This window comes from Mobula birostris, chromosome 17, assembly GCF_030028105.1.
Source record: "Mobula birostris isolate sMobBir1 chromosome 17, sMobBir1.hap1, whole genome shotgun sequence".
NCBI lineage: Eukaryota > Metazoa > Chordata > Chondrichthyes > Myliobatiformes > Myliobatidae > Mobula > Mobula birostris.
The window spans coordinates 67,748,636-67,775,522 of record NC_092386.1 but is presented as its reverse complement, the minus strand read 5'-3'; the positions used below and the strand labels follow the sequence as shown (position 1 = coordinate 67,775,522).

General features: G+C 45.0%; 1 protein-coding gene across 5 annotated transcripts in view; it reads right to left on the bottom strand.

The window, feature by feature from the left end:
* mfhas1 (multifunctional ROCO family signaling regulator 1) overlaps positions 1–13,837 on the bottom strand; it is a 103,508-nt gene extending 89,671 nt beyond the window's left edge. For all 5 annotated transcript variants that reach the window (XR_011889570.1, XR_011889569.1, XR_011889571.1 and 2 more), the window contains exon 1: positions 10,801–13,837. Coding sequence is in view for 2 of the 5 variants with exons in the window: in XM_072281870.1 (XP_072137971.1) it covers positions 10,801–13,654 (2,854 nt within the window). In the remaining 3 variants the exon portion in view is untranslated. The remainder of the gene's footprint in view (positions 1–10,800) is intronic.
* Between the last annotated feature and the right edge of the window lie 13,050 nt (positions 13,838–26,887).

Here is a 26,887-nt window from a genome sequence, read left to right as displayed (position 1 = left end):
TACAGTAGATTCAAGGGGATGCTTCCCAGCTTGCAGGGGAACTGGCAGGTTGTGTTATTCTTGAATAACCTGTGTCATTTGCTCAATGCATTTCAAGAGTCTGGGAGATTCTGTCAAAGTAACTGTTGCGCCTGGTAGATAGGATAATCTGCAGCTACTGTATGCCAGTGTTGAAGGAAGCGAATGTCCAAGTTGGTGGGTAGGCTGCCAATCATTCCATTGATCACCAACTCTGTGATATTGTTGCTGACTGAATACACACCGGCAAGGATGGTAAATTACTTGAGAGGATTTATTTATCTTGTTTTGAAGAACAGGGTATACTTGGGAACTATTATCATCTGTGCTTTGCTTCCAAACACCTCTGAATACAGAAGTAGAACCACAGTCAACAGCTGTAACTATTTTCCCTTTGGTCATGAGCGGCAGAGAACAACAAAGAACTAATGAAGCAAGTGGAGTAGAAAACTCTGTTAATATCCTCACCCTCAGCAGTGACAGATTGTGAGCACAGAAGGTTGAAGTCATCTGTACACGAGAAAAACATCCTGGCCTCTTAACAAGCACCTTACCATCAGCCAAGCAAATGTACAGCCAATTCCGTTCCACTACATACAATAACTGGAAACAACTGAAGCATGGATCCCGAACACAGTGCTGGAGATGTACACTCTACAACTACCTGCATCTCTGTCCAAGCTGTTAGAACACTGACGTCTGTCTACAAACTTGGAAGGTGTCCCTGGTATATCCAAAATCTCCAAATACTTCACATTCCAAGGAAAGTCTCCCAATAATCAGTTGAGTCTCTTGGTAAGTGAGGTAGACTGATAGGAGCATTATGTTGTTGAAAAGTTAGTTACACTGAATTACAAGAATTAACTTAGTAGCGGGTTTAAAGAATTAACATTTGAATGCTGCAAATTCATGAGAAATTCGAAAACCTGGATCTGGGTCGTACCCTCCAAATATCCAGACCTGCCTCTCGGTTTTTTTGCACTACCTTACTTTCCACTTTCTATTTATGATTTATAATTTAAATTTTTAATATTTACTATCGATTTGTACTCCAGGGAGCGCAAAGCGCAGAATCAAATATCGCTGTGATGATTGTACGTTCTAGTATCAATTGTTTGGCGACAATAAAGTATAAAGTATACAAGGTTAAACAGAAGCTTAGCGAGGGGTGGGGGGGGGCGGTGGAACCAGTATGATAGAGCTGAGGATGAGCCAGCAGGTTTACGAGTAGATGATGTGATATGTAATATGAATGTAAGCAAGGGTAAGCCAATGTTTGGGTACAACTGCAGACAGAGCAAAGAGTTAAATTGTACCACAGAGGCAAAATTCAAAAGGGCAAAGATTGCTGGCCTGAAGGTGCTGTATTGAAATGTGCTCCACATTTGGAATAAGGTGGACGAACTCATGGCGGAATTAGAATTGGTATGGCGTTGTGGGCATCACAGAGTTGTGGCTGAAAGATGGTCATAGTTGACAGTTAAACGTCAAAGGATATACTTTGCATTGAAAGGACAGGCAGGAAGGCATAGGTGGTGGTGTGGCTCTGTAGGTAACGTCATTAGAAAGAGGTGATAAAGGGTCAGAAGATGTAGAACCTTTGTGGGTGGAGTTAAAAAACTACAAGGGTGAAAAAAACATTATGGAAATTACTTGTTACTTGTTAGGGTGCATTCTCCAGTTACCTTATAAGGTAACCGTAGCCGTCAGCCAGGAGCAGATGTTATCAGGTGGTTCCCAACCTTCACAGAGTGTTTCGACCCTTAACCACAACACTCTCCAGTTGGTGGGCCGGCAGTGGTGGCCAAATCACTGCCCATCTGCTCCTGGCTTCCAGCTCCCCTCCTCTCGCCTACTCCAAATCCAACAAGAAGCTCGTTCTGCCTCTTCCCCCATCCTACGAGCTGCTTGTTTTTTGCTCCTTTCATCCGGGCCCAGATCTGACAACAACCGCCATGCTGATTTGGCTGGGAAACCTCTGCAGCCGATCTCCACAGGGAACAACCATGCCTGCCATCCCTTGTCCTTATACCCCTGCACTAAGGGCTGGTACTTCAAGGCCTTTCTCTCGTGGGCCTCTTCCCATCCCTCCTCCCATGGCACAGTCAGCTCAACCAGAATTATTTTCTTGCCTTCGGTTGACCACAGTACAGTGTCCGGGCGTAGGGTGGTGTGCACCACATCCAGGAACTGCAACCTCCTTCCCACATTGACCCTCATCTCCCAGGACCTGGCCGTTAGCAGCAGATTGGGCTTTGGTTGTTTAGTTACGAAAGGCCTGGCTCCCTCTTTGATGAAGGTGATGGCCTTCCTCAAATCTGTGCCAGCCGTCCTCTTCTTGCATCTCTCCCACTCATATATAGGCCTCTAATTAGTAGCCAAAATGTGGGGTTGAGATTGTAAAGGGAGCTGGAAAAGGGTAATGTCATAATTGTAATGGGGGACTTCAATATGCAAGGGGATTGGGAAAGTCGGGTTGGTGTCGGAGGAATTTGTTGAATGCCTATGAGATAGCTTTTTAGATCAGCTTGTGCTCAAGCCTATTCGATGAAATGCCATCTTAGACTAGATGTTATGTAATAACCCAGATCTTATTTGGGAGTTTAACGTTAAGGAACCCGTAGGAGGCAGTGATAATATGATTGAATTCCTACTGCAATTTGAGAGGAAAAAGCACAAATCATGTATATCAGTATTGCATTGGATTAAAGGGAATAACAGAGGCATGAGAGAGGAGCTTGCCCAGGTGGATTGGAGGGGGATACTGGCAGGGATGACGGCACAGCAGAGGTGGCTGAAGTTTCTGGGAATAGTTCACAAGGCGCAGTATAGACATGTCCCACAAAAGTAGTTCCCAAATGGCAGGGCTAGGCAACTATGGCTGACAAGGGAAGTTAGGACTGCATAAAAGCCAAGGAAAGGGCATGTAAAGTAGCAAAAGTGAGTGGGAAGTTGGATGATTGTGAAGTTGTTAAAATCCAACAAGAGGCAACTAGAAAAGCTACAAGGGAAAAGATGAAATATGAGGGCAAACTAGCCGATAGTATAAAGCAGGATACTAGAAGATTTTCAGTTATATAAAGAATAAAAGGGAAGTGAGAGTTGATATTGGACCACCGGATAATGATGTTGGTGAGGTAGTAATGGGGGAACAAAGAAATAGTAGATGAACTTAATATGGACTTTGCTTCAGTCTGCACTGCAGAACAAATTAGCCATATGCCAGAGGTTCATGAGTGGCAGGGAGCAGGAATGAGTGCCAATGCAATTACAAAGAAAAAGTGCAAGAGAAACTCAAAGGTCTTAAGGTGGATAAGTCACCTGGACCAGATGGACGACATCCCAGAATCCTGAGAGAGGTTGCTGAAGAGATAACGGATGCAGTGGTCATGATCTTTCAAGAATCACTTGATTTTGGCATGGTCCCAGAGGACTGGAAAATTGCAAATATCACTCCACTCTTTAAGAAAGGAGGAAGACAAAAGAGAGAGGAAATTATAGGCCAGTTAGCCCAACCTCAGTAGTTGAGAAAGTGTTGGAGTCCATTATTAAGGATGAGGTTTCAGGGTACTTGGAGACTAATGATAAAATAAGTCAAAGTCAGCATTGTTTCTGTAAAGGGAAATCTTGCCTGACAAATCTGTTGGAGTTCTTCGAAGAAGTAACAAGCAGGGTGGACAAAGGAGAGGCAGTGGATGTAATTTACTTGGGTTTTCAGAAAGCATTTGATAAAGTGCCTCACATGAGGCTGTTTAACAAGATAAAATCGTGTGGTGTTACAGAAGATATACTGGGATGGATAGAGAAATGGCTGACAGGCAGGAGACAGCATGTGGGAATAAAGGAGGCCTTTCCTGGTTGGCTGCCAGTGACTAGTGGTGTTCCTCAGGGGTCAGTATTGGGACCGCTACTTTTCGCATTGTTTGCCATAGCGGAATTGATGACTTTGTGCTAAAGTTTGTGGATGATAGGAAGATAGGTGGAGGGGTAGGTAGTGCTGAGGAAGCAATGCAATTGCAGCAAGACTCAAACAAATTACAAACGTTTGTAGAAGAATGGGCAAAAAAGCGGCAGATGGAATACAGTGTTGGGAAATATATGATAATGCATTTTACTAAAGGAACAATAGTGCGGACTATTATCTAAATGGGGAGTAAATTCAAACATCAGAGGTGCAGAGGGACTTGGGAGTCTTGCACGAGGACTCCTAGAAGATTAATTTACAGGTTGAGTCTGTTGTAAAGTAGGCAAAGGCAATGTTGGCATTTATTTCAGGGAAAATAGAATATAGAAACCATAAAAAACCATAGAAACTACAGCACAGAAACAGGCCTTTTGGCCCTTCTTAGCTGTGCCGAACCATTTTCTGCCTAGTCCCACGGACCATATCCCTCCATACACCTCCCATCCATGTATCTGTCCAATTTATTCTTAAATGTTAAAAAAGAACCCGCATTTACCACCTCGTCTGGCAGCAAGGAGGTAACAACAAGGAGATAATGCTGAAGCTTTGAAAGACACTAGGAAGGCCACAGATAGAGTATTGTCCACAGATCTGGGCCCTTTATCTCAGAAAGGATGTGCTGTTATTGGAGAGAGTCCAGAGGAGGTTCACGAGGATGATTCTGCAAATGAAGGGGTTAACACATTTGGAGCATTTGGCAGCTTTGGGCCTGTACTCACTGGAATTTAGAAGAATGCGTGGGGATCTCATTGAAACCAACTGAATGCTGAAAGGACTAGATAAGGTGGATGTGGAGAGGATATTTCCTCTGGTGGGGGTATCGAGAACTAGAGGGTACAGCCTCAAAATTGAGGGGTGACTTTTTAGAATAGAAGTAAGGAGGGATTTTTTTTAGCCAAAGAGTGGTGAATCTGTGGAATGCTCTGCCACAGACTATGGTTGAGGCCAAGTCCGTGGGGATATTTAAAGTGGAATTTGATAGGTTCCTGATTGGTTGGGGCATCAAGGGATATGGTGAGAGAGCAGGTGTGTGGGGTTGAATGGGTTCCGGGATCAGCCATGATGAAATGGTGGAGTGGACTCGATGGGCTGAATGGCCTAATTCTGTTCCTAATGGTCTAAGCTGCTGTTTCCACAAAACAACACAGACTCACCAGAAACTTGTGGTGATTCACAACTCACAGCATCTCTCTTCCTCAGTACAGGCTGCTGGACAATGATGCATCAATAACAACAAGGCACAAATCTCAGATATCATTAAATCTTCAGCATGATCTGGCAATGTGTTCAAGTTTCCAGAGTGAAGGCCGAATTCTGAAATGCCATTATACTCTGCATGTCATTTAAAAGTCCTGTAACTATGCACCTGGTTCTGAGTTGTGACCACAAGGAGTGATTTCATGCTCAAAGTTTTCAACACATACCAAAAATTTTGTCAAGAGTATTCTACTTAAACTGAGGTGGCTGATCATTTTTCCAAAGGAATGTCGATGTGAGTGGAGCCTCGCTAATGAATTCCTTGGGAGAAAATGAAGCCAGACACTGGCAGACCACTGGATATCAGCAGCAGTGCAGAGGGTGGGGATGGGAGGGGATGAACAAAGGAAACAGGGGTGTGCAGCTCAAGGACAAAGCAGCTTTGCAATCTGAGGCAGTGTAAGGAAGAGCCTGCGTGAGGTGTAGCACAGACAGATCCTGCAGCAGGGATACCCGTGAACACTGCTGCATCGCTGACTCTGAGAAACACCCGCTGCACAATGACAAGCAATCAGCTTTGGACATCATTGTGACCAGCAGCTTACCAGCGTTGAGCACGTGATCATAACACTCACTAGCTCTAAATAAGGAAATACGACATGCCTGAAAACCATTATTAACCTTTGCCGGTCCTTTCTGGATCAGTTCGCCCAGAAACTGAGGCCATGGGGTGAAGGAAATAGATCAAACCCGCCCAGCTCTGCCTGATCAGAGCACGAGTACAAATTGGTCACAATTCCTTTCCCATTAGCGGACTGCTGAGATGGAAAATTGAAACCCAACTCACACCAGAAGACCTCAGCCAATCAGAACAGAACGAGTGTGTTTTCTGTCATTCACTGCTGAACCAGGCCATCAGTGTAAAGACAACAATGTCACACAGGCCCTCAGCACAAAGGGGTAAAAGACCAAGTATTGATCAAGAAATACAGGAATGTGGTAAGGTAGTCAATCATCCCAACCTGGATAAACCTACAGAGCCAAACAGCACAATCCAAACCAATTCAGAATAAACCCCTGAGCCAATACCAGACACACATCACTGCCATGATCTGCAGTCATTTACATCAAAGCCAAGCAATGTGCGCACCACGGTAGCACAGCAGTCAGCACAACACAGGGCACAGCTCGGGGCAGAGTTCAGAGTTCCATTGCCCTCGCTGTCTGTAAGGAGTTTGTACGCCCTCCCAGTGAATGTGGGTTTCCTCCAGGTGCTCTGGTTTCCTCCCACACTCCAAAGACGTACCAGTTAGTAGGTTAATTGAACAATGTAGATTATCCTGTGATTAGACCAGGGTGAATAAGTGGGTTGCTGGGTGGTACGACTCGAAGAGCTGGAAGGGTCTGTTCCACACTGTATCTTGAAATAACTAATATTCAAAAGCATACTGGAGAACAGCAGGTTTTCTGAAAATTGCACAAAGTCTGTATACAGCCACTGAGGCATCAGTATTTAAAGTGTATAACTTACATGGACAAGTTTTAGAACCTGGAATGAATTGTACTGAGATCCAGAAATCATGGGTACACAGAGTGGGATGGTGGGAGCTGGGATTAGCTGGACAAGGGTATAAAAATAATGGGGGCAATGGTCCTGGATGGGGAGGATTCTGTAAACTGGCAGAGTTCTGTTTTCAGACTAGGAGCGCTGAATGCATGCTGAGAGTGTGAGTTCAAATCAGGGAATATTCCTACAGAAGCTGTCTTGGCTTTGTACCATTGTACTAGCGCAGTGATGGAGCTAACTTCCACCTCTAAACCTTCCCCCATTTCAAGGGTCACAGAGTCATACAGCACAAAGACAGGGCCTTCAACCCAGAGTCTGCACTGAGCTCTGAGCTTCAGTTACAGCAATCTGACCTACTCCCATCTTTGCCCCTCATTTTCAAATCAGCTCTCCGTCAATTCTCCCACTCACCTACTTCAAGACGTGGCACCTCAAGAAGACAGCATCCATCATTAAAAACCCTGACCATCCAGGACATGGGAGGAGGTACAGAAACTAAACACCCATACTGGAAGTTTTAGGAACAGCTTCTTCCTCTCTGCCATCTGATACTTGAACTGCCCAGGAATGCTCTTCGACACTATTTAGTTTTGTAACTTTGAGTCATCTTTACATCTTGCTGTCACAAAAGAAATTTCACAACTTGTATCAGTGATAATAAGCGTTTGGATGTGGAAGTTAACCAGAACATCCAGGGGAGACCTACGTGGTCACAGGGAGAATGTGTAAAGCAACGTGAACAGCACCAGAGTCAGGGCTGCACCCTGCTCACTGCAGCAGCTCAGCTAGCAGTCAGCTGCATTGTTACATATCGAGTCTACAAATCTCTGGTTTGGATAACGTCAAAGATTGTTTTCCACACTCTTCTGAATGTGGTGCAAGCTAATTTTTGAACAACGAGTAGGAAGCAAGTAACTGAATAAACAAGTCAGTCTGTGGCGTGTGCCTATACCCTGCACTTTCTGGACCTTAGGTAGCCTCACAGTCTTCCCTCTTGATAACACACGAGGGAAATCAGGATGTCATAGGTACAAGCCCATCCTAGGGTTCAATCACATAAGCTTTACTGAAATGTTTGAGAATGCACCACACCAGCAAAGGTGCATGTTTGTTTGACAAACATGGCTCCATCTGCCATCTCAGGGGTGTCACTCACAAGGTCTGAAGATTAGCCAGTTCCAAGTATCCAAGGCCAACACTCCACCCTGAAGCAACAGCATCAAAACAGAACAATCCATTATCTTTTGCATCTTACAAGACATTTCTGTCAGTGGTCTTGTTTCCTGGAGTAACAGTGGGTAGGTACTGCACAATAACTCATTCACTTTGAAGTACCTCAGGTCATCACACAGACAATCCAATTTATCTAAATGTAGAGGCACATAGGTTTGCCAATGGTATGGTTGTAGGAACCACGTATCTGTTTTCTATACGCATTCTATTTTGTGTTGCGCATTCATTATGTTTATTGTGGTAGTTAGTCACGGGGTGGGGGTGTGGCGAAAGCAAAGAGCTTTAGTTACGTATTCTTGATTTGTCTTTAGTCAGTTTAGAGTTAGAGACAGACAGGAATTATATCTTTTATGTTCACTGCTGAATAACGCTTAATTTCATTTACTCTTTGCTTAAGTACGTTTATCACACTAAGGCTGTTTGTGTTGTTTCATTAGTTTTATCACTTCAAGGTTGTTTGTTTTGCCAGATGCTCAATAAAGAATCGAATACAGTTCTTCGATTTTGAAACCTTGCTATTGAATTTGAATGGAAGGCGCGTCACACAGGATTAACCACACCCTGTGCTGAGTCTACAGAGCTGAATCCAGTGCCAGTAATACAGGCCAATTTACCTACTGCATCAAAGAGACTTTGACAAACCTATGGTTGTGCAGTGGACAGTATACTGACTGGCTGAACTACAGCCTGGTATGGAAACACCAATGCCTTTGAACCGAAAATCCTTACAGAGCTGAATCCAGTGCCAGTAATACAGGCCAATTTACCTACTGCATCAAAGAGACTTTGACAAACCTATGGTTGTGCAGTGGACAGTATACTGACTGGCTGAACTACAGCCTGGTATGGAAACACCAATGCCTTTGAACCGAAAATCCTAAAAAATTGTGGAAACAGCCCAGTCCATCCACCACTGAGCACATCTACATGAAATGATGTTGCAGGAAAGCAGCATCCATCATTAGGGAACCCAACTACCCAGGGGAGGCTCTCTTCTGGTTTACAGCGGGAAGGTGGTACAGGAGCCACAAGGTTCAGGAACAGTTATTATTAACCCTCAACCAAAGGGGATAACTTCAATTCCCCCATCATTGAAATAATCCCACAACCAATGGACTCACTTTCAAGGACTCTTCATCTCATGTTCTTGATATTTATTTGCTCTTTTATTTTTTTATTATTATTATTGTTGTTTTCTCTTTTTAAATTTGCACAGTTTGTTGTCTTCTGTGCTCTGGCTGATCAGTAGGGCGGTCTTTGGAAAATGGAATGATTAAATTCAGTTATAGTGATTATTCTATAGATTTGTTAGGTTTGTCCACAAGAAAATGAATCTCAAGACTTGTATATGGTGACATTTATGTACTTAGACAATATATTTATGTTGAAATCTAATTACATATCTTATTGTTAAAGTTTGATCGGAAAGCAGAGTTGTACACTTGTTGCGAAATGGCAGGCACCATTAGTAAATCTCTGCTAACTGTAACTTTTAATGCCTCTTATGGAAAGGGCATGCATCAGAAAGAGGGTTTACCAAATGTAATCGGGGATGGGCCACCACTGAAATGAAATTAAATTAAACGACATGACATTGGCACTATTTCCACTGGGAAGGAAACACCATGAGAAGATTTGACAAAGATTATCAAGAATTTTGATGGAAGTCAAAGATACAGTATTTTTCTAGAATCAATAGAAGATTACAAGGAATCAGTGAGAAATGGTGTCACGGAAATTACTTTGTAGGTTGTTAGCCAATGGGAACATGTCATAAAATGGAATGGTTAAAGCTGAGGATCCTTGAATCTTGGCAGAGAACCGGACAAAAAGTTGGAATAGGGTACCACTAGTTCAATGGCTTCGGCAAAATCCAACATGGCCACAAAACCTCTTATGCTATAAACTTACTATTTTGTTAACAATATACAGGTTCCTCATCTCAAAGTTCTTACCAACGTGCTTCACCCACAGAGAAAGAGATGCCACCATCTTCTCTAAATCCATTGCAAAATATTTCACAGTGCAGTTAATTTTAGCTTCCTTTATAAACATGGCGATTCTCAAAGCTCTTAGTCAGCAGAGACCCGAGGTGAACATGAGGTAGTAAAGATTTACTGCTTTCAACAACCCTGTAGCTAAATTAGATGATCCTTATAAAACCAAGTGGAATGACAAGAATCTTTTGGCTACAAGCAGCCCACAGACCAGTCACTTATTAGATTGTGCTACATTATCAACCACCTCATCACTACAGACTAGAATCCTGCTTTAAATATGTATCTGCCCACACCAAGACTGACACAAGCACGAGTCATCCACCAGTCTTCCTTCCCTGCAGGAAAGTACCTAGATTGACCAGATGGAAAGTAACAGCTGGTGCATAGGCTGGGTCACCGATGACCCAGATTGCCCTCCCAGTGAACTTCCTGACACTGAAAAGATGGGTGCAAAATTCTCATCTATATATGGACCATATTTCCCTCTTCTCCTCCACAGTCCCTAGCTTCATACAAGGTAGAAGAAACATTTGTCTAAGCTTTTCTGGAAACCTGTGGAAGTCCCCTCACTGAACGATGATGTCATCATATGATCCATTTCATCTACTAATGCTCCTTTGCAACTTCCTGCTTGCTTGCCCAATGGTCCTACTGAACATCCACAATAAGAGTAGTTATCAAATCAGCAGGTCCAACAACATGCAAAGTTCCTCTTTTGAGCCAACCTTAATCTCAGGTATTGGAACATAGCACAAACACACAAATCAGGTGCACGGGCTTATTGAATCATGTAGGCATATAATATTGAGGCAGAAGCTTACCTGGAAAGGTGTGAGGATTTGACGACCCTCTTTTAAGGCACTTGGAACACAGGACATGCACAGAAAAGAATAATCCCGGCCATTCTTGGAGCAGCACATTCAGTTCTTCCACCAAAGGGATTATGGCTTGCCATGCAGTCCAAATATTAGGCAAGGTGGCGTGACTGGCAATAGATAAGGTGTCCGCTTGCAAGCAGCTTTCAGACGGTTTATAGCTGATGACCACCGGGACCTTGCCCCTGTAAGCAAAGATCTGGTATTTACCATCCGAGCGGTGCACAATATGAGAGTTGATCTGGACGCTGTATCTAGCAAACAGCCCTGGCGGGAACAGGAAGGGAAAACTGTACTCCACCTGCAGCTGCTCGACTGCGATGGGCTGCCCAGAGAGATTAAAACCGTTGATCCACGCCTCAGCGTGGGGGACCTCATTTTTCACATAGCACGGGAATTTGAACCACACCGTCGCCCCGTTCACGGGCGTCACCTTGGGCTTGTTGAGGCAGTAACACAGTCCCATCTTCTCCAGAAGCTCCAGGATCAGGTGCAGGTCCTGCTGCGTCTGGATGTGCGGCTTGAGCAGCAGCCGGATAACATGCAAGGGCAGGAGGCCGTGCAGCAGGAAGCCCTCCACGAAGTGCTGCAGCTGGGCCGCCCTCAGTTCGTCCAGCCGGGTGTCCGCCAGCACCTTGCCCAGCAGCAGCGACGCGTCGCGCTGGAAGAAGACATTGAGGATGTCGATCAGCTTGGTCAGGTTGTGAAAGACGCACTCCTTGAGGGTCAAGCTGTCCTCGAAGTACAGCAGCTTGCCGCTCTCGTGCAGATAGGACAGGGCGCTCTGCAGACGATCCTCGGTGAGCCCAGCCTGGAGACCCAGGCGCGCCGAGTCCCACCACGACAGCCACAGCTCCTGAGGCTTAAAGTGCAGCTCCTCCAACCTCTGCCAGGACCTCGGCAGCACCCTGTGCAGGTTGGGGAAGATCTCCCGGTGCTCGGCCACCGACAGCAGTTTGTCTTTCACCCGGCCGATGCCGGCGAGGTGTCCCCGACAGCTGACCGGAATGACCGGAGACAGGATCTGCAGCCGGTGGTTGAGCAGGTACTGGACGTGCGCCTTCCTCCTCCGCAGGTTCTTGTCGGACACCCCATAGAAAGGAGCGTGAGGGCTGGTGGCCCGCAGATCCAAGCCCTGACCCTGCCTGAGGGCTGCGTCCACCTTCCTGGCTACAGCCTGCAGGCAGTCCACGTCGCGCTTCTCCTGCACGGCGATCTGCTGGTGGATGTCCAAGCATTTCTCCTCCACTTCCCTCTCGCTGCATTCGTCCACCTGTGCCCCCACCACACACACCACGCCGTGAGGGACCCTGGCCCCGAGCAGGTGCAGGTAATAGCCCACCTGCTCGTAGAAGCGATGGGGCTCATAGGCTTTTAAACTGACCACCAAGACGTAGAGCGCGCCTGGAGAGAGGAAGAACGGGCGGATGGAGTCATAATTGGGATCCCCCGCCAGATCGTAGACAATGAAGGTTAGGTTGTTCTCAGCATCAGCCACCCACTGGGTCATCTCGATCCCGTTACTGTGCACAGTGGGGGTTGGGGGAGTGGGCTGGTTTCCAACCAGGCACCGCCTCAGCGATGTCTTGCCCGAGCTCTTCGCACCCATCAGCACCAGTTTGAGCCGTGGTTTGAGTGCCGGCTGTGACAGGGCCAGCTCCTTCTGGTAGGCGGCTATGTAGGGGATTCCCTTCATGCAGACTTCGTAGGGTGGCTGGATCAGAGGGTTGTCCTTGATCTTCCACAGGCTGACCTTGGAGAGCTTGCCGAACGAGTCGGGCAGGATGGCGATCTGGTTGCCCTGAAGAACCAGCTCCTCCAGGTGGCACAAGCTGACGATGGAGTCGGGCAGGTAACGCACCTTGTTGTTGTCCAGCCACAGGGTGGCCAGCTTGGAGATGTTGGAAATCTTCTGCGGGATCACGGACAGCCTGTTCCTGCTCAAATACAGCTCCTCCAAATTAACCAGCTCCAACAGAGCGTTGGGGAAGTTCTCGAACAGGTTGGAGGAGAGATTGATCATTTTGAGCTTGTCCAAGCCACCGAAGCTCTCGGGCAGGGAGTGCAAGGTATTGTTGTCCAACATGAGGCTCTCTAGCTCGGTGAGTTGGCAGAAGGTGTCTGGCAAGTCAGAGAGCCGCAGGCTGCTCAGCCACAGGATCTTCATGGAGTGCAGCTGCATGATGTCCGGAGGCAGGGCCTCGATCTTGTTGCCGGAGAAGTCGAGCTCCTCCAGGTTCCCGAGGCGCAGGATCTGCTGCGGGAAGGTGGTCAGCCGGTTGTGATCCAGGTCCAGGGTCCGCAGCCTTTGCAGCTGCCCGAAGCTGGGCGGCAGCTGGCTGAGCTCGTTGAAGCTGATGTCAAGCTCCTCGAGGGCGTGCAGGGCTCCGATCTGCGGCGGCAGCAGTTGCAGCTTGTTGTGGCTCAGGCAGAGTTTCTGCAGGCGCTGCAGCCGACCCAGCTCGCCGGGCAGCTGGGCCAAGCAGTTGTGCGCCAGGTCCAGCTCGGCCAGCTGGTCCAGCGCGCAGACGGGAGCGGGCAGGCGGCACAGCCGGTTCCTCCGCAGGATCAGAGCCCGCAGCCGGGTAAGGGAGGCGTCCAGGCCGTCGGGCAGTTCCCGCAGCGAGTTGTTGGCCAGGTCGAGTATCTGTACCTGGCCGATGTTGTCCGGGAGCGCCAGGCGCTGCTCGCTGGCGCTGCACAGGCTCAGCTGCCGGAGGTTGCGGCGGAGTTTCCTGCAGCGCAGCGCCGCCTCCCGCCACACTTTCACCGCCCGCACGCTGCCGCTGCTCTCGGCCATGACGCTGCTCCCTCGGTCTACATGGTCAGCCGCAAGTCCCGGCCGGCGCCATCGCCGCCACTCTCAGCATCCCGGGCGCCCGCCACCTCCCAGCCCCGACAGCCATTGACGGGGTGACAACGGAGGGAAGCCGAGCCCCCACAACCTCGCCCGCCTGCCTGCCGCCGTCTGCCCGGGGCTGAGCGCTGGGAACCCCGCCCCTCTCCCTCCCTGCAGCCAATGGAGTGCGCACCAGACCGGCTCCGGACTCCGGACTCCGGACCCCGTGCTCCGTGCCCCAGGAGGAGCCGCCGCCCCACCCCACCCTCCCCTCCCCTCCGCAAATGCCTGCTCTAACGGCGGAACAAAGGGCAGCCGAGCCCGGACGGATAAGCACCGGGAGTCGGTGGCAACCCGTCTGGACGGAGGCAAGGCGAGACCGAACTGAACGTGAACCGCTGTAAATTAAAAGAACGATTCCCTTTCTTTCTGATAATTAGATTATTTCACCTGGAGAATCCCCTTTCCCGTTGGAATATTAAATTATATTGTTAATTTGTGACCATAATAGATCAATTTCAAGTTATAATTCGGCTGTCCAGTTGTGGTTAATGACTGCATAATCTAAAGAGTTAATTACAGGACTAGTTTTGGAAACAGAAACTCCACTCCGAAATGCGATGGATAAAAAGCACTGATCGTCCGTCATCAATCATTCACCGCCTCGCCGCGCCCCTTTGTTGTAGACGGTATACTTTTTGAAGGTTTTTTTCCCCTCAGTAAATTAGTCATAGCTCACCAAGGACGTGGCCTTTCTGATACGATTTTGTTAAAGGAATCCAGGTTGTGATTCAGTGTTTCACGACAATGTGTTTTGTTGCGGAAAATCAGACGTATTGTTCCATAGTTTTGAGATATGATAACAAAAGTAGGCAATTCAAATAAATGTTCTAAAATATTATTTTTGCAAATCCTACTATTTCATTGGAGAAACATAAACTTCAGAAGCAAAGCTTTGTATTCAAAAAAGGACAGTTCCAGATTAAGTAAATATGCCTGAAATAGTCCTGCTGAAGGGTCTCAGCCCAAAACGTTGACTATTAACTCTTTTTCCACAGATGCTGCCTGGCCTGCTGAGTTCCTCCAGCATTTTGTGTGTGGTGCTTGGATTTCCAGCATCTGCAGATTTTCCTTTGTTTGTAAGTAAATTTGCCTGGTGGCATTAGTGCTACAGAGAGCTGAGAGGTTGTTTGGTTAAATTAGAGTATTTAATATTACAAGAAGAGAGATGCAGAAAGGTTACTAGGGCATAAGTGAAGAAATAGAGTCCTTTCACTCTGAACAATGTAATACTGTTCAAAGTAAATTTATTCTCAAAGTACGTATATGGCACCATATACTGCCCTGAGATCTTCTTGCTGTAGAACAAAGAAATGCAATAGAATCAATAAAAAATGACAAAGACTGAACAACCAATATACACATACACAATAACAAAAATGACAATGTAATGCCCTGGTTTAAGGCCATGCTTTATTGTATTCATACAGTTATGCTGTTGGGTATTTGATTTTCTGCAGAGTTTGTCAAAATGCAATGTGTTCCTGGTATTTAATTTTTTGTTGTTTAAAATAATAATTAAGTTGATTATGTTAGGCTTGTTGTGATAGCCAACAGGATTTGTCTTGTTAACGTTTTGTCCAATATGATACCCCGAAACAGTCTAGATGGATCGGGGGGGGGGGGCGCATTTTCTGGAGAGGGTGCAGGAGTTTTGGAGGAAGAAGAAGAAAGATGAAAGAATGGAAGTGGATGACAGACATGAGTAGAGAACATGCTGTGATTGTCACAGAACTCATTTGGAAGGACAGATACTCCTGTTGGAAAACCCTCGTGTCGACAATGGTCTCACAGAGAATGCACAGAAAACTTTTAATTAGCTAGTTATCACGGGACCTTGGAGAAAGTTTGACACTGTGTCGTTGGACGTTGGGTGGATATTTATTTATGTTTCATTTGGACTGTGTTTTCAGGCAGAATTGTTCGGGCCGTGAGTATACATTGCAGTATTACATGGCTAACATGAGAGGGCACAGGTTTAAGGTGCTTGGGAGCAGGTGCAGAGGAGATGTCAGGGGCAAGTTCTTTACACAGAGGGTGGTGAGGGCGTGGAATGGGCTGCCGGCAACAGTGGTGGAGGCAGATACGATAGGGTCTTTTAAAAGACTCCTGGGCAGGTACATGGAGCTCAGAAAAATAGAGGGCTGAGGGTAACCCTAGGTAATTGCTAGAATAAGTACATGTTCAGCACAGCACCGTGGGCCAAAGGGCCTGTATTGTGTTGTAGGTTTTCTATGTTAAACAAAGTGAAGCAAACCAGATTGCTTATGCAACAATGAACTCCAATGATTATGTGCACAGTACAGGCTAATATATACATAATGAGCCCATTTCTTTATTTTGTTTGTTATGGTTTAAATATTTTGTCAATACAATTTCAATTTAAGTTTATGCAGGTGTGAATTAAACTCTTTGCTTCCTGGCGAACTGTAAATTTGCATGGGTGTGTCAGTGTTCACATAAGTAACAGTCCTTCTTTCCCTTAAAGAAACATTCAAACTGTTATGTCTTGTGTTTCCTCAAATCATATTTACCCTACATGTGTTTATCTTTTGGAAATGGCCTTTTCATCATTATTCCCCATGTACTGTACAGTTATGTTACTGTTAGTATGCATTCACAGTACTAAATAACTCATTGCAAACCTACTGGGAGATGGTTATAATAGTCTTAATAATAATTAATAAATAATACTGAGAACATCAGTTGTAGAATCCTTAAAAGTGAGTCCATAGATTGTGGAATCAGTTTAGTTTAGAGTTGGTGAGTGAAATTATCCACAATGGTTCAGGAGTTTGATGGTTGAAAGATAATAACTGCTCCCGAACCTGTTAGTGTGGGGCCGAGGCTCCTGTATCTCTTTCCCAATGGCGTCAGTGAGAAGGGTGGTAGGAGCCCTCGATAGTGGTTGCTGCTTTCTTGTGACAATGCTACATGTGAATGTACTGAATAGTGGGGAGGGCCAGTTGTTCGCTTTTGGAGAGAAGTGAAAGAGGAGGACAGTACATGCACAGTGATAATCATTCCTGGGATTCAGGAAGAGGGCTGGGTGGTCAGTAGTTGGAGTGAAAAGGATCAAGGAATCATGAGGCGGGTCATACAGAAGAGATATTAGATAACCACGAGAGGTACAAGTTCAGGGCAAGAGAGGTCCTTAGAGAAAGATTGGCATAGTTAGATTGAAAGAATGAGGGAATTAGCAGAGAGAGATAAACAATGGGTTCAATCACAAGGAAATCTGAAAGCGCTGCATGCCATGTCTGTTTCAGATCTACATTCTGTGGAGTGATGATGTAGCTATACAGGGTATGAGAAAGGATTAATAGAAACTGGGGCTTCAACATTGTTAATAGCTGTAAAAATCTAATGATTGGAGGGGCAAAACAGAGGGCGAATTATGAGATCGGTATTTTTCAGCATTGCCATGGAAGGAAAAATAGAATTAAAAGGGGAAAGTGTGCAAAGACTTGATCCACAAGTGCAATAAAATTTGATTTCCACCCCTTATCCCATCTCTAGAATTCAGCTCTTTGGTCACCGTTCAAACAAAACTGGGCAGGAATGGATTATTGGCAGGGAGGTATCATTTGATAGAGTCATTGATGACACACACAGTTGATTAAGAGTAAACTAATTAATTGCATGGTGATGGTTGAATTGGATTTATCCTGCTTTTTGATATATCTGGACAGACAATCATGTGGCACCAACTCAATGCATAAAAGCATGCAGACATGGTCAAAAGGTCCAGTTACTGTTTACACTAAACATCAGAATTGGGAAGAAATGTCATCCAAGTAACTTTGAGCATGGAATGATTGTTGGTGCCAGACAGGGTGATTTGAGTATCACAGCAAATGCTGATCTCCTGGGATTTTCATGCAGAACAGTATCCAGATTTTACAGATAATGGTCCGAGAAACAAGAAACTGCCACTCACTGGATGTTTTATGAGCAGAACTGCCTTGTTAATGAAAGAAGTCGGAGGAGAATGACCAGAGTGATTCAAGCTGACGAGAAGCGACAGTATCTCAAACAACCATTTGTATAAAAGAGCATCTCTGAATGCAGAACGCATTGAATCTTGAATCAAAATCAATATTACTGGCAAATGTCATGAAATTAGTAGTTATGCAGCAGCAGTACAATGCAATACACAATAATAAAAACTGTGAATATAGATTAAATAAGTAGTGCAAAAATGTAGTGAGGTACTGTTGGTGAGTTCAATGTCCAGTCAGAAATCTGACAGCAGAGGGGAAGAAGCTGTTCCTGAAACATTGAGTGAGACTCCTGTACCTCCTCCCTGATGGCAGCAATGAGAAGAGGGCATGTCCTGGGTGATGTGGATATGTTACAGCAGCAGAAGGCCACTCCTGTAGCTAATAAGATGGACACTGAGTGGATGTCCTACATATTATCTTGTGTAGACAACAGGGCCAATTAACATGCAGAACAAACGTCCGCGTAACTAGCTGGGTCAGGCTATCAGTCTGAGCTCCCATGTTAGTGATATTATGGCAAGAACAGGTGCTACTGACTATTTGCAAATTCATTGATTGGTGAGTGGTTAAAGTATAGTGAAGGAAATTGGTCCAGGGAAAGTGAAATTACAGAGACCAGATGGAATCTTGCTTTCCTACCTCACCTTATTTGGAGAGTTGAATTCAAAACTTCCACCTGACTCATTATTCTTTGAAGTGACTAGTAGTGGTCTTCCCAGCTTGCCAAGGGAAGTTCCTGGAAGATCATAGTAGAAGTATAACCAACACCCTTCAGGAAGCCAGAGCATTGATATCTCTAGCTTGCTGGACTGAAGAACCTCAAGAGCAGCCAATGAAGCTAGTGAGAACCACAGCCATTGAAGGTCTGCTTTGAGGGGTCCAACTAGGGGAGTGAAGAGGTATCAGCACCATCTGAGGCAGAGGACAAAACCTACTGAACAGCAGAGAACCCTGGGCTCTAGGAGCCCAGTAAAGATACTTGTGACTGGTCCCAAGCATGATGGATAGTTATTGAGACTTTACAGATCTGTTTTCTGGCATGTCATGAATCTTTCAAACTTGTGCTGTGAACTTTGGGTTCCACCACCACTGGGAGAATCTGTTAATCATCTTTTGAACTCCACTGTGTCCTAGGGAGTGTATTTGCTGTTGTAGGTAAGGAAGAAACTTAGTTGAAGCTACTAGTCTATGACTAGTGTCATATCTCCATACTCCACTACTGTAAAACTTCACACCATCCAGAACCACTTATCCTGTCTGAGTTATTGCATTTGGATCTCTTGGACATTCTGTGATACAGAATTCAACTTCATTCTCATAATCCCAGTTATCAGAGTATTATTATCACTGAGAAACCATCAATGTATAGAATCAGATCTTTGACGGAGAAATAACCAACAGGACACTGTTGGTCTCTATGTTCTTCAGTTAAAACTTGATCACGTGCTCCTCAATGACATTAGGGTTAAATGGTATATTGTATCGGGGATTCTTAATGAAGGTGTCATCTTTAAAGTTTGAAAGACTTTCAGTTGTTCTTCATTGAGAATCACAGGGTTATCTGAGCTCTTACTGCCCTTCAGCAGATTGGTGAATGATTGAGCAATAGCTGATGGATCTGTCACTATCTTGTCAATACATTGATGAGCAATGGTTTTATCTTCAATCCTGTGTGTCTTCACTCCCTTATCTTTATTGGAGCAGGCTGTGACATAGCTACTGATCTTATTGTTTCATCACTGTCATCCTCACTTGAGTTGCTAGGGGCCATGTCCATCCTGTGGTTCTGTGGAGTTCAGATGGTGTTGCTATTCCTGGAGTCTGTCTGATGTACGCTGTAATTCTCCAGAGTTTAAATGATGGCATTCTATAGGGAAATACTTCCATGTGAGCTGTATTTCCTGGTGCTGAGTTTCAGAAATAGTGTCACTTGCAGGACTGCCCCCTTGAAGTTGCGTTCACAATTTTCCAATTTGTTTCAATTAATCTTGAAACTCCGTACAATGCACACCGGTTGAATTACTGTGTTGTTCTTTTGCTCATTTGGTTAATGCAAAGATTTGTCCTTTAATAGACAATAGGTGCAGGAGTAGGCCATTCAGCCCTTTGAGCCAGCACCACCATTCACTGTGATCATGGCTGATCATCCACAATCAGTACCATTTTCCTCCCTTCTCCCTATATCCCTTCACTCCACTATCTTTAAGAGCTCTATCTAACTCTTTTTTGAAAGAATCCAGAGAATTGGCCTCCACTGCCTTCTGAGGCACAATACTCCACCTTCTAAACCACAACCCTCTGTGTGAAAAAGTTTTTCCTCAACTCATTTCTAAATTGTCTACCCCTTATTCTTAAATTGTGGCCTCTGGTTCTGGACTCCCCCAACATCGAGAACATGTTTCCTGCCTCTAGCATGTCCAATCCCTTAATAATCTTATATGTTTCAATCGGATCCCCTCTCATCCTTCTAAATTCCGTGTATGCAAGCCCAGTCGCTCCAATCTTTCAACATATGACAGTCCCGCCATCCCGGGAATTAAGCTCGTGAACCTACACTACACTGCCTCAATAGCTAGAATATCCTTCCTCAAATTTGGAGACCAAAACTGTACACAAGACTCCTTTAGGCTGTTCACTGTCTCTGTCATGCTGAAATTGTAGTTTATCACTAATTTCACAGTACTTTGATTAGTTAAAGACTTTACTCATCCCGTTAACTTTCACTCTCTCACATATTTGATCAAGACCATGTGGTCTTATCTTTAGATCAGTAGCAGGCATTTTCTTGATCCTTATCCCATAATCTCACAATATCATCTAGGAGCCACATTTCATTAGATTCAACATTAAAGGTATATTTCATCCGGACTTTTTCAATAATCTTATCAGACTTAAATGTTTCATTTGGGTAAGAGCTGTCAGTAGGTTTCATGACTTTGGCCATTGCTTTGATTCGATCTTAGTTTGTATGAAGTTTTTATTACTTTGACTGCGATCTCAAAATATTAATAGATTGCAGCTGGAATGTTTACAGATTGTCCTGACACTGAACTTATTTCTTATTTCCCCATGCTCAGCTAGCTTGCAAGTATTTAAGTTTCCTCAAGCACTCTACTGGCTTGCACAAATTTTTTATATCCCTATCTGTGCTCCACCACTTGTACAAATTTAATTTCTGATGCTCTACCAGCTTGCGTAGAGTCCGCCCTCCCCAGGTTTTGCACACAGTTTTACTGGATTGTGTTTCCTGTTTACAGATCTGATTTTTTAAAAAAATAGCAATGCAGAACTCCTCAATCCTGATTTCCATCCAATGATGTAAAAGCCAGAACTAGTTTTCTCTCAGACAATTCGGAACATAAAGAGGAAGTTCTTGCCTCTTTTGTTGCAAGCTGAAAACTCCCTCTGTGTCTGGCCGATTCTGCCAAGCTCTATCTAAATCATCCTAGCCAATTACGCCAAACTGTTGGATTCTGATGTTTAAATCCAAAGTTCTTTTATAAGTCGGGAATGAGGCGTGGTGTTTATTGCTTCATGATTGTTTTATTAAGAGTTGCTAGAACAAGAGAACAGGAAAAGAACAGTGACAGGGTTCTTACTACTTGAAGAAGAGAGAAATTTAAGATGGCACTTAGCATAAAATAGCGACTTTTATAGCCAATGATGAGATCAATTCCATTCTAATCTATGGATAATAATTCAGTTAAAAAGTACTTAGTCAATACTGCAGTAAAAATTACCAACGAGAAAACACTAATTCACATAATGCAGTACCAAGCTTGCAGAATATATTTTGTACAGTCAGTACTCAAAGCATATTAAACGGTTATGCATATAAAGACTATTAAAATACAGGCAGATAATTGTTAAACTGCCAAGAAAGTAACTTTAAAATTAAACATTCGTATCCAACATCCTTCATAAATCAGAGTATTGAGTACAGGACTTGAGATGGTATGTTGAATTGTATAAGATATTGGTGGGGCCAAGTCTGGAGTATTGTGTGCAGTTCCGGACATCTACCTACAGGAAAGATATCAATAAGATTGAAAGAATACAGATAAAATTTGCAAGGACGTTGCTGAGACTTGAGGATCTGAGTTGTCAGGAAAGACTGAGTAGGTTAGAACTTTATTCCATGGAGCATAAGTGAATGAGGGGAGATTTAATAGAGCTGTACAAAATTATGAGGATAGATAGGGTAAATGTAAGCATGCTTTTTCCACCTAGGTTGGGTGAGACTAGAGGTAGAGGTCATGGGTCAAGGGTCAGGGGAACCTGAGGGAAATCATCTTCACTCAGAGGGTGGTGAGAGTGTGGGATAAGCTGCCAGTGGAAGTGGGTACAATTGCAACATTTAAGAGCAGTTTGGATAAGTCCATTGATGGGAGGGTCCAGGTGTGGGTCAGTGGGTGTAGGCACATTAAAACTAGACGGGCCAGAGGGTCTGTATCTGTATTGTGGTGCTCTATGACTCTACAGACTGGGTGAAGTATGCACTGTGTGCACAAGACTGATTCAGTATCAGTGACATCCTGCTTACTTCCGAGGAACTCGAGGAGGCAGGAGGCCCTCTCTCCTCAGTGAGCCCAGCCAGGGTATTCCGAACTCCAGCTCCTCCCTCCTCCCCAGACCTTCTTTGTTCTGCTCCAAGGTCATTAGACTGCTCTAGACCTGCTACTTTTTTGAACAAGGTCAATGAGGACCAGTCTTCAAAATGGACTAAAGCCATTGCGATTGCGGAGCTGTCATGCGTAGCTTGCTGAATGAGGCAGAGCGTGTGAGAAGTCCTGAGAAATCCTGACCAACTAGCAAAGTATGGGCAGTATAGTGAAACCAGCAAACATTCTCCAACTGTGCGTAGTTCAGGGACACCCACTTTACAACAGTGACCACAATGAATCTTGCCTTGTTAGAGCACTTAAAGAATATTGTGGTCCCTCCCCCTTTCTGCAGCTCACCTGCATGATGAGGGAACCTTCCTGAAGGCTGGCTGAACTCAGTGACCTTTGGAGACTCAGAGGCCAAAATATCCCAGGATTCCAACTTGAGTCTTTGTGTAATCAACTACACTAGAATACCTGAAACCATGGTCAAATAATGCCAGTTTGAAATTAAAATTAATCCTTTATTATTTGATTAATAGTATAATTAACTTATTAAGCAAAACTATTATAGTACTAATTAAATGCATTTATTTAATTTGACTGTTATGGTATGTAATGCATTCTGCTTCCATTGTAATAAAAGCAGGCGCGTGATGTAGCGCGCCAAGGTTTAAAAAGAGAAATTTTCAACGGTTCTTGTTTCAGTCGAAGCAAGCAGCTGAGAAGGAGTGAAGAAATCGGGTAGAAAAAGTCGTTTTTTTTTAAACACTGCTCGGGGAGAAGGGTCTGCACTGTGCAGGCGCGTGACGTAGCGCACCAAGGTTTAAAAAGCAGACCACCATATACAGCGGCCATCGTTGTAGCGGCCATCGTCGGAGTGGACTGAGTCAGAGTGGGACGGCTTTGGCTCAACAGGCTTCGGCGAGAGCAGGTAGAGGCCAGGGTAGGTTCTGGTAAGTTTTTTGTTCAGATTGTCTAGCGTAGAGAGAATGCCAGGCAGGATGTTGGAATGCTCCTCTTGCAGGATGTGGGAAGTCAGGAAGCCCTCCGGTGTCCCTGACAACGACACCTGCAAGAAGTGCATCCAGCTGCAGCCACGGACAAACCGCGTTAGGGAACTGGAGCAGGAGCTGGATGACCTGCGGATCATTCGGGAGAATGAGATTATAGATAGTAGCTACAGGGAGGTAGTTACGCCAAAGGAGTAGAGGACAGGAAATTGGGTCACTGTCAGGCGAGGGAAGAGGAAAGGACAGGCAGAGCAGGGTTCCCCTGTGGCCATTCCCCTCAACAACAAGTATACCGCATTGGATACTGTTGGGGGGGGGGGATGACTTACCTGGGACTAGCTGCAGTAGCCGGATATCTGGCACTGAGTCTGGCTCTGCAGTGCAGAACGGAGGGGGGAGAAAGAGGAGAGCGGTAGTGATAGGGGACTCGATAGTTAGAGGTGCAGATAGAAGGTTCTGTGGTCGTGACAGAGAATCCAGGATGGTTTGTTGCCTCCCGGGTGCCAGGGTCAAGGATGTCTCTGATCGATTGCATGACATTCTGAAGTGGGAGGGTGATCAGCCAGATGTCGTGGTGCACATCGGTACCAATGACATAGCAAGGAAGAGTGAAGAGGTCCTGGACAGTGAGTATAGAGAGCTTGGTAGGAAGTTGAAAAGCAGGACCTCGAAGGTGGTAATCTCAGGATTGCTACCTGTGCTAGGTGCCAGTGAGGGTAGAAATAGGATGCTCTGGAGGAGGAACAAGTGGCTGAGGAACTGGTGTAGGGGGCAGGGTTTCAGATTTCAGGATCATTGGGACCTCTTCTGGGGCAGGTGGGACCTGTACAAGAGAGACAGGTTACACTTGAACTACAGGGGGACCAATATCCTTTCAGGGAGGTTTGTTAGTGCTATTGGGGAGGCTTTAAACTAGATTTGCAGGGGGATGGGAACCAGAGTGCCACAGCTGACAGTGTGGCTGGGGTGAAAATAAATGATGTTGAAAGTTTAAGCAAATTCGCTGATAGAAAGGTTGTGAGTGGTGGTAAAAATCTTCTGAGGTGTATATATTTCAATGCTAGGAGTATTGCGGGGAAGGCGGATGAGTTGAGGGCGTGGATTGGCACGTGGAATTATGATGTTGTAGCAATTAGTGAAACTTGGCTACAGGAGGGGCAGGACTGGCAGCTTAATATTCCAGGGATCCGATGTTTCAGATGTGATCGAGGCAGCGGAATGAAAGGTGGGGGAGTAGCATTGCTTGTTAGGGAAAATATTACAGCAGTGCTTAGGCAGGACAGATTAGAGGGCTTGTCTACTGAGTCCTTATGGGTGGAGCTGAGAAACAGAAAAGGTGGGTACATTAGTGGGATTGTATTACAGACCACCCAATAGTCAACGAGACTTGGAAGAGCAAATCTGCAGAGAGATAGCGGGCAACTGCAGGAAACATAAAGTTGTGGTGGTAGGGGATTTTAATTTTCCAGTCATTGATTGGGACTCCCATACTGTTAGGGGTCTAGATGGTTTAGAGTTTGTAAAATGTGTTCAGGAAAGTTTTCTAAATCAATATATAGAGGGACCAACTAGAGGGGATGCAATATTGGATCTCCTGTTAGGTAACGAATTAGGGCAAGTGACAGAAGTCTGTGTAGGGGAGCACTTTGGTTCCAGTGATCATAACACCATTAGTTTCAATTTGATCATGGACAAGGATAGATCTGGTCCTAGGGTTGAGGTTCTGAACTGGAAGAAGGCCAAATTTGAAGAAATGAGAAAGGATCTAAAAAGCGTAGATTGGGACAGGTTGTTCTCTGGCAAAGATGTGATTGGTAGGTGGGAAGCCTTCAAAGGGGAAATTTTGAGAGTGCAGCGTTTGTATGTTCCTGTCAGGATTAAAGGCAAATTGAATAGGAATAAGGAACCTTGGTTCTCAAGGGATATTGCAACTCTGATAAAGAAGAAGAGGGAGTTGTATGAAATGTATAGGAAACAGGGGGTAAATCAGGTGCTTGAGGAGTATAAGAAGTGCAAGAAAATACTTAAGAAAGAAATCAGGAGGGCTAAAAGAAGACATGAGGTTGCCTTGGCTGTCAAAGTGAAGGATAATCCAAAGAGCTTTTACAAGTATATTAAGAGCAAAAGGATTGTAAGGGATACAATTGGTCCTCTTGAAGATCAGAGTGGTCGGCTTTGTGCGGAGCCAAAGGAAATGGGGGAGATCTTAAATAGGTTTTTTGCATCTGTATTTACTAAGGAAGCTGGCATGAAATCTATGGAATTGAGGGAATCAAGTAGTGAGATCATGGAAACTGTACAGATTGAAAAGGAGGAGGTGCTTGCTGTCTTGAGAAAATGAAAGTGGATAAATCCCCGGGACCTGACAGAGTGTTTCCTCGGACCTTGAAGGAGACTAGTGTTGAAACTGCGGGGTCCCTGGCAGAAATATTTAAAATGTTGCTGTCTACGGGTGAAGTGCCGGAGGATTGGAGAGTGGCTCATGTTGTTCCGTTGTTTAAAAGAGGATCGAAAAGTAATCCAGGAAATTATAGGCCGGTGAGTTTAACGTCAGTAGTAGGTAAGTTATTGGAGGGAGTACTAAGAGACAGAATCTACAAGCATTTGGATAGACAGGGGCTTATTAGGGAGAGTCAACATGGCTTTGTGTGTGGTAGGTCATGTTTGACCAATCTATTGGAGTTTTTCGAGGAGGTTACCAGGAAAGTGGATGAAGGGAAGGCAGTGGATATTGTCTACATGGACTTCAGTAAGGCCTTTGACAAGGTCCCGCATGGGAGGTTAGTTAGGAAAATTCAGTCGCTAGGTATACATGGAGAGGTGGTACATTGGATTAGACATTGGCTCGATGGAAGAAGCCAGAGAGTGGTGGTAGAGAATTGCTTCTCTGAGTGGAGGCCTGTGACTAGTGGTGTGCCACAGGGATCAGTGCTGGGTCCATTGTTATTTGTCATCTGTATCAATGATCTGGATGATAATGTGGTAAATTGGATCAGCAAGTTTGCTGATGATACAAAGATTGGAGGTGTAGTAGACAGTGAGGAAGGTTTTCAGAGCCTGCAGAGGGACTTGGACCATCTGGAAAAATGGGCTGAAAAATGGCAGATGGAATTTAATACTGACAAGTGTGAGGTATTGCACGTTGGAAGGACAAACCAACGTGGAACATACAGGGTTAATGGTAAGGCACTGAGGAGTGCAGTGGAACAAAGGGATCTGGGAATACAGATACAAAATTCCCTAAAAGTGTTGTCACAGGTAGATAGGGTCGTAAGGAGAGCTTTTGGTACATTGGCCTTTATTAATCGAAGTATTGAGTATAAGAGCTGAAATGTTATGATGAGGTTGTATAAGGCATTGGTGAGGCCGAATCTGGAGTATTGTGTTCAGTTTTGGTCACCAAATTACGGGAAGGATATAAATAAGGTTGAAAGAGTGCAGAGAAGGTTTACAAGGATGTTGCCGGGACTTGAGAAACTCAGTTACAGAGAAAGGTTGAATAGGTTAGGACTT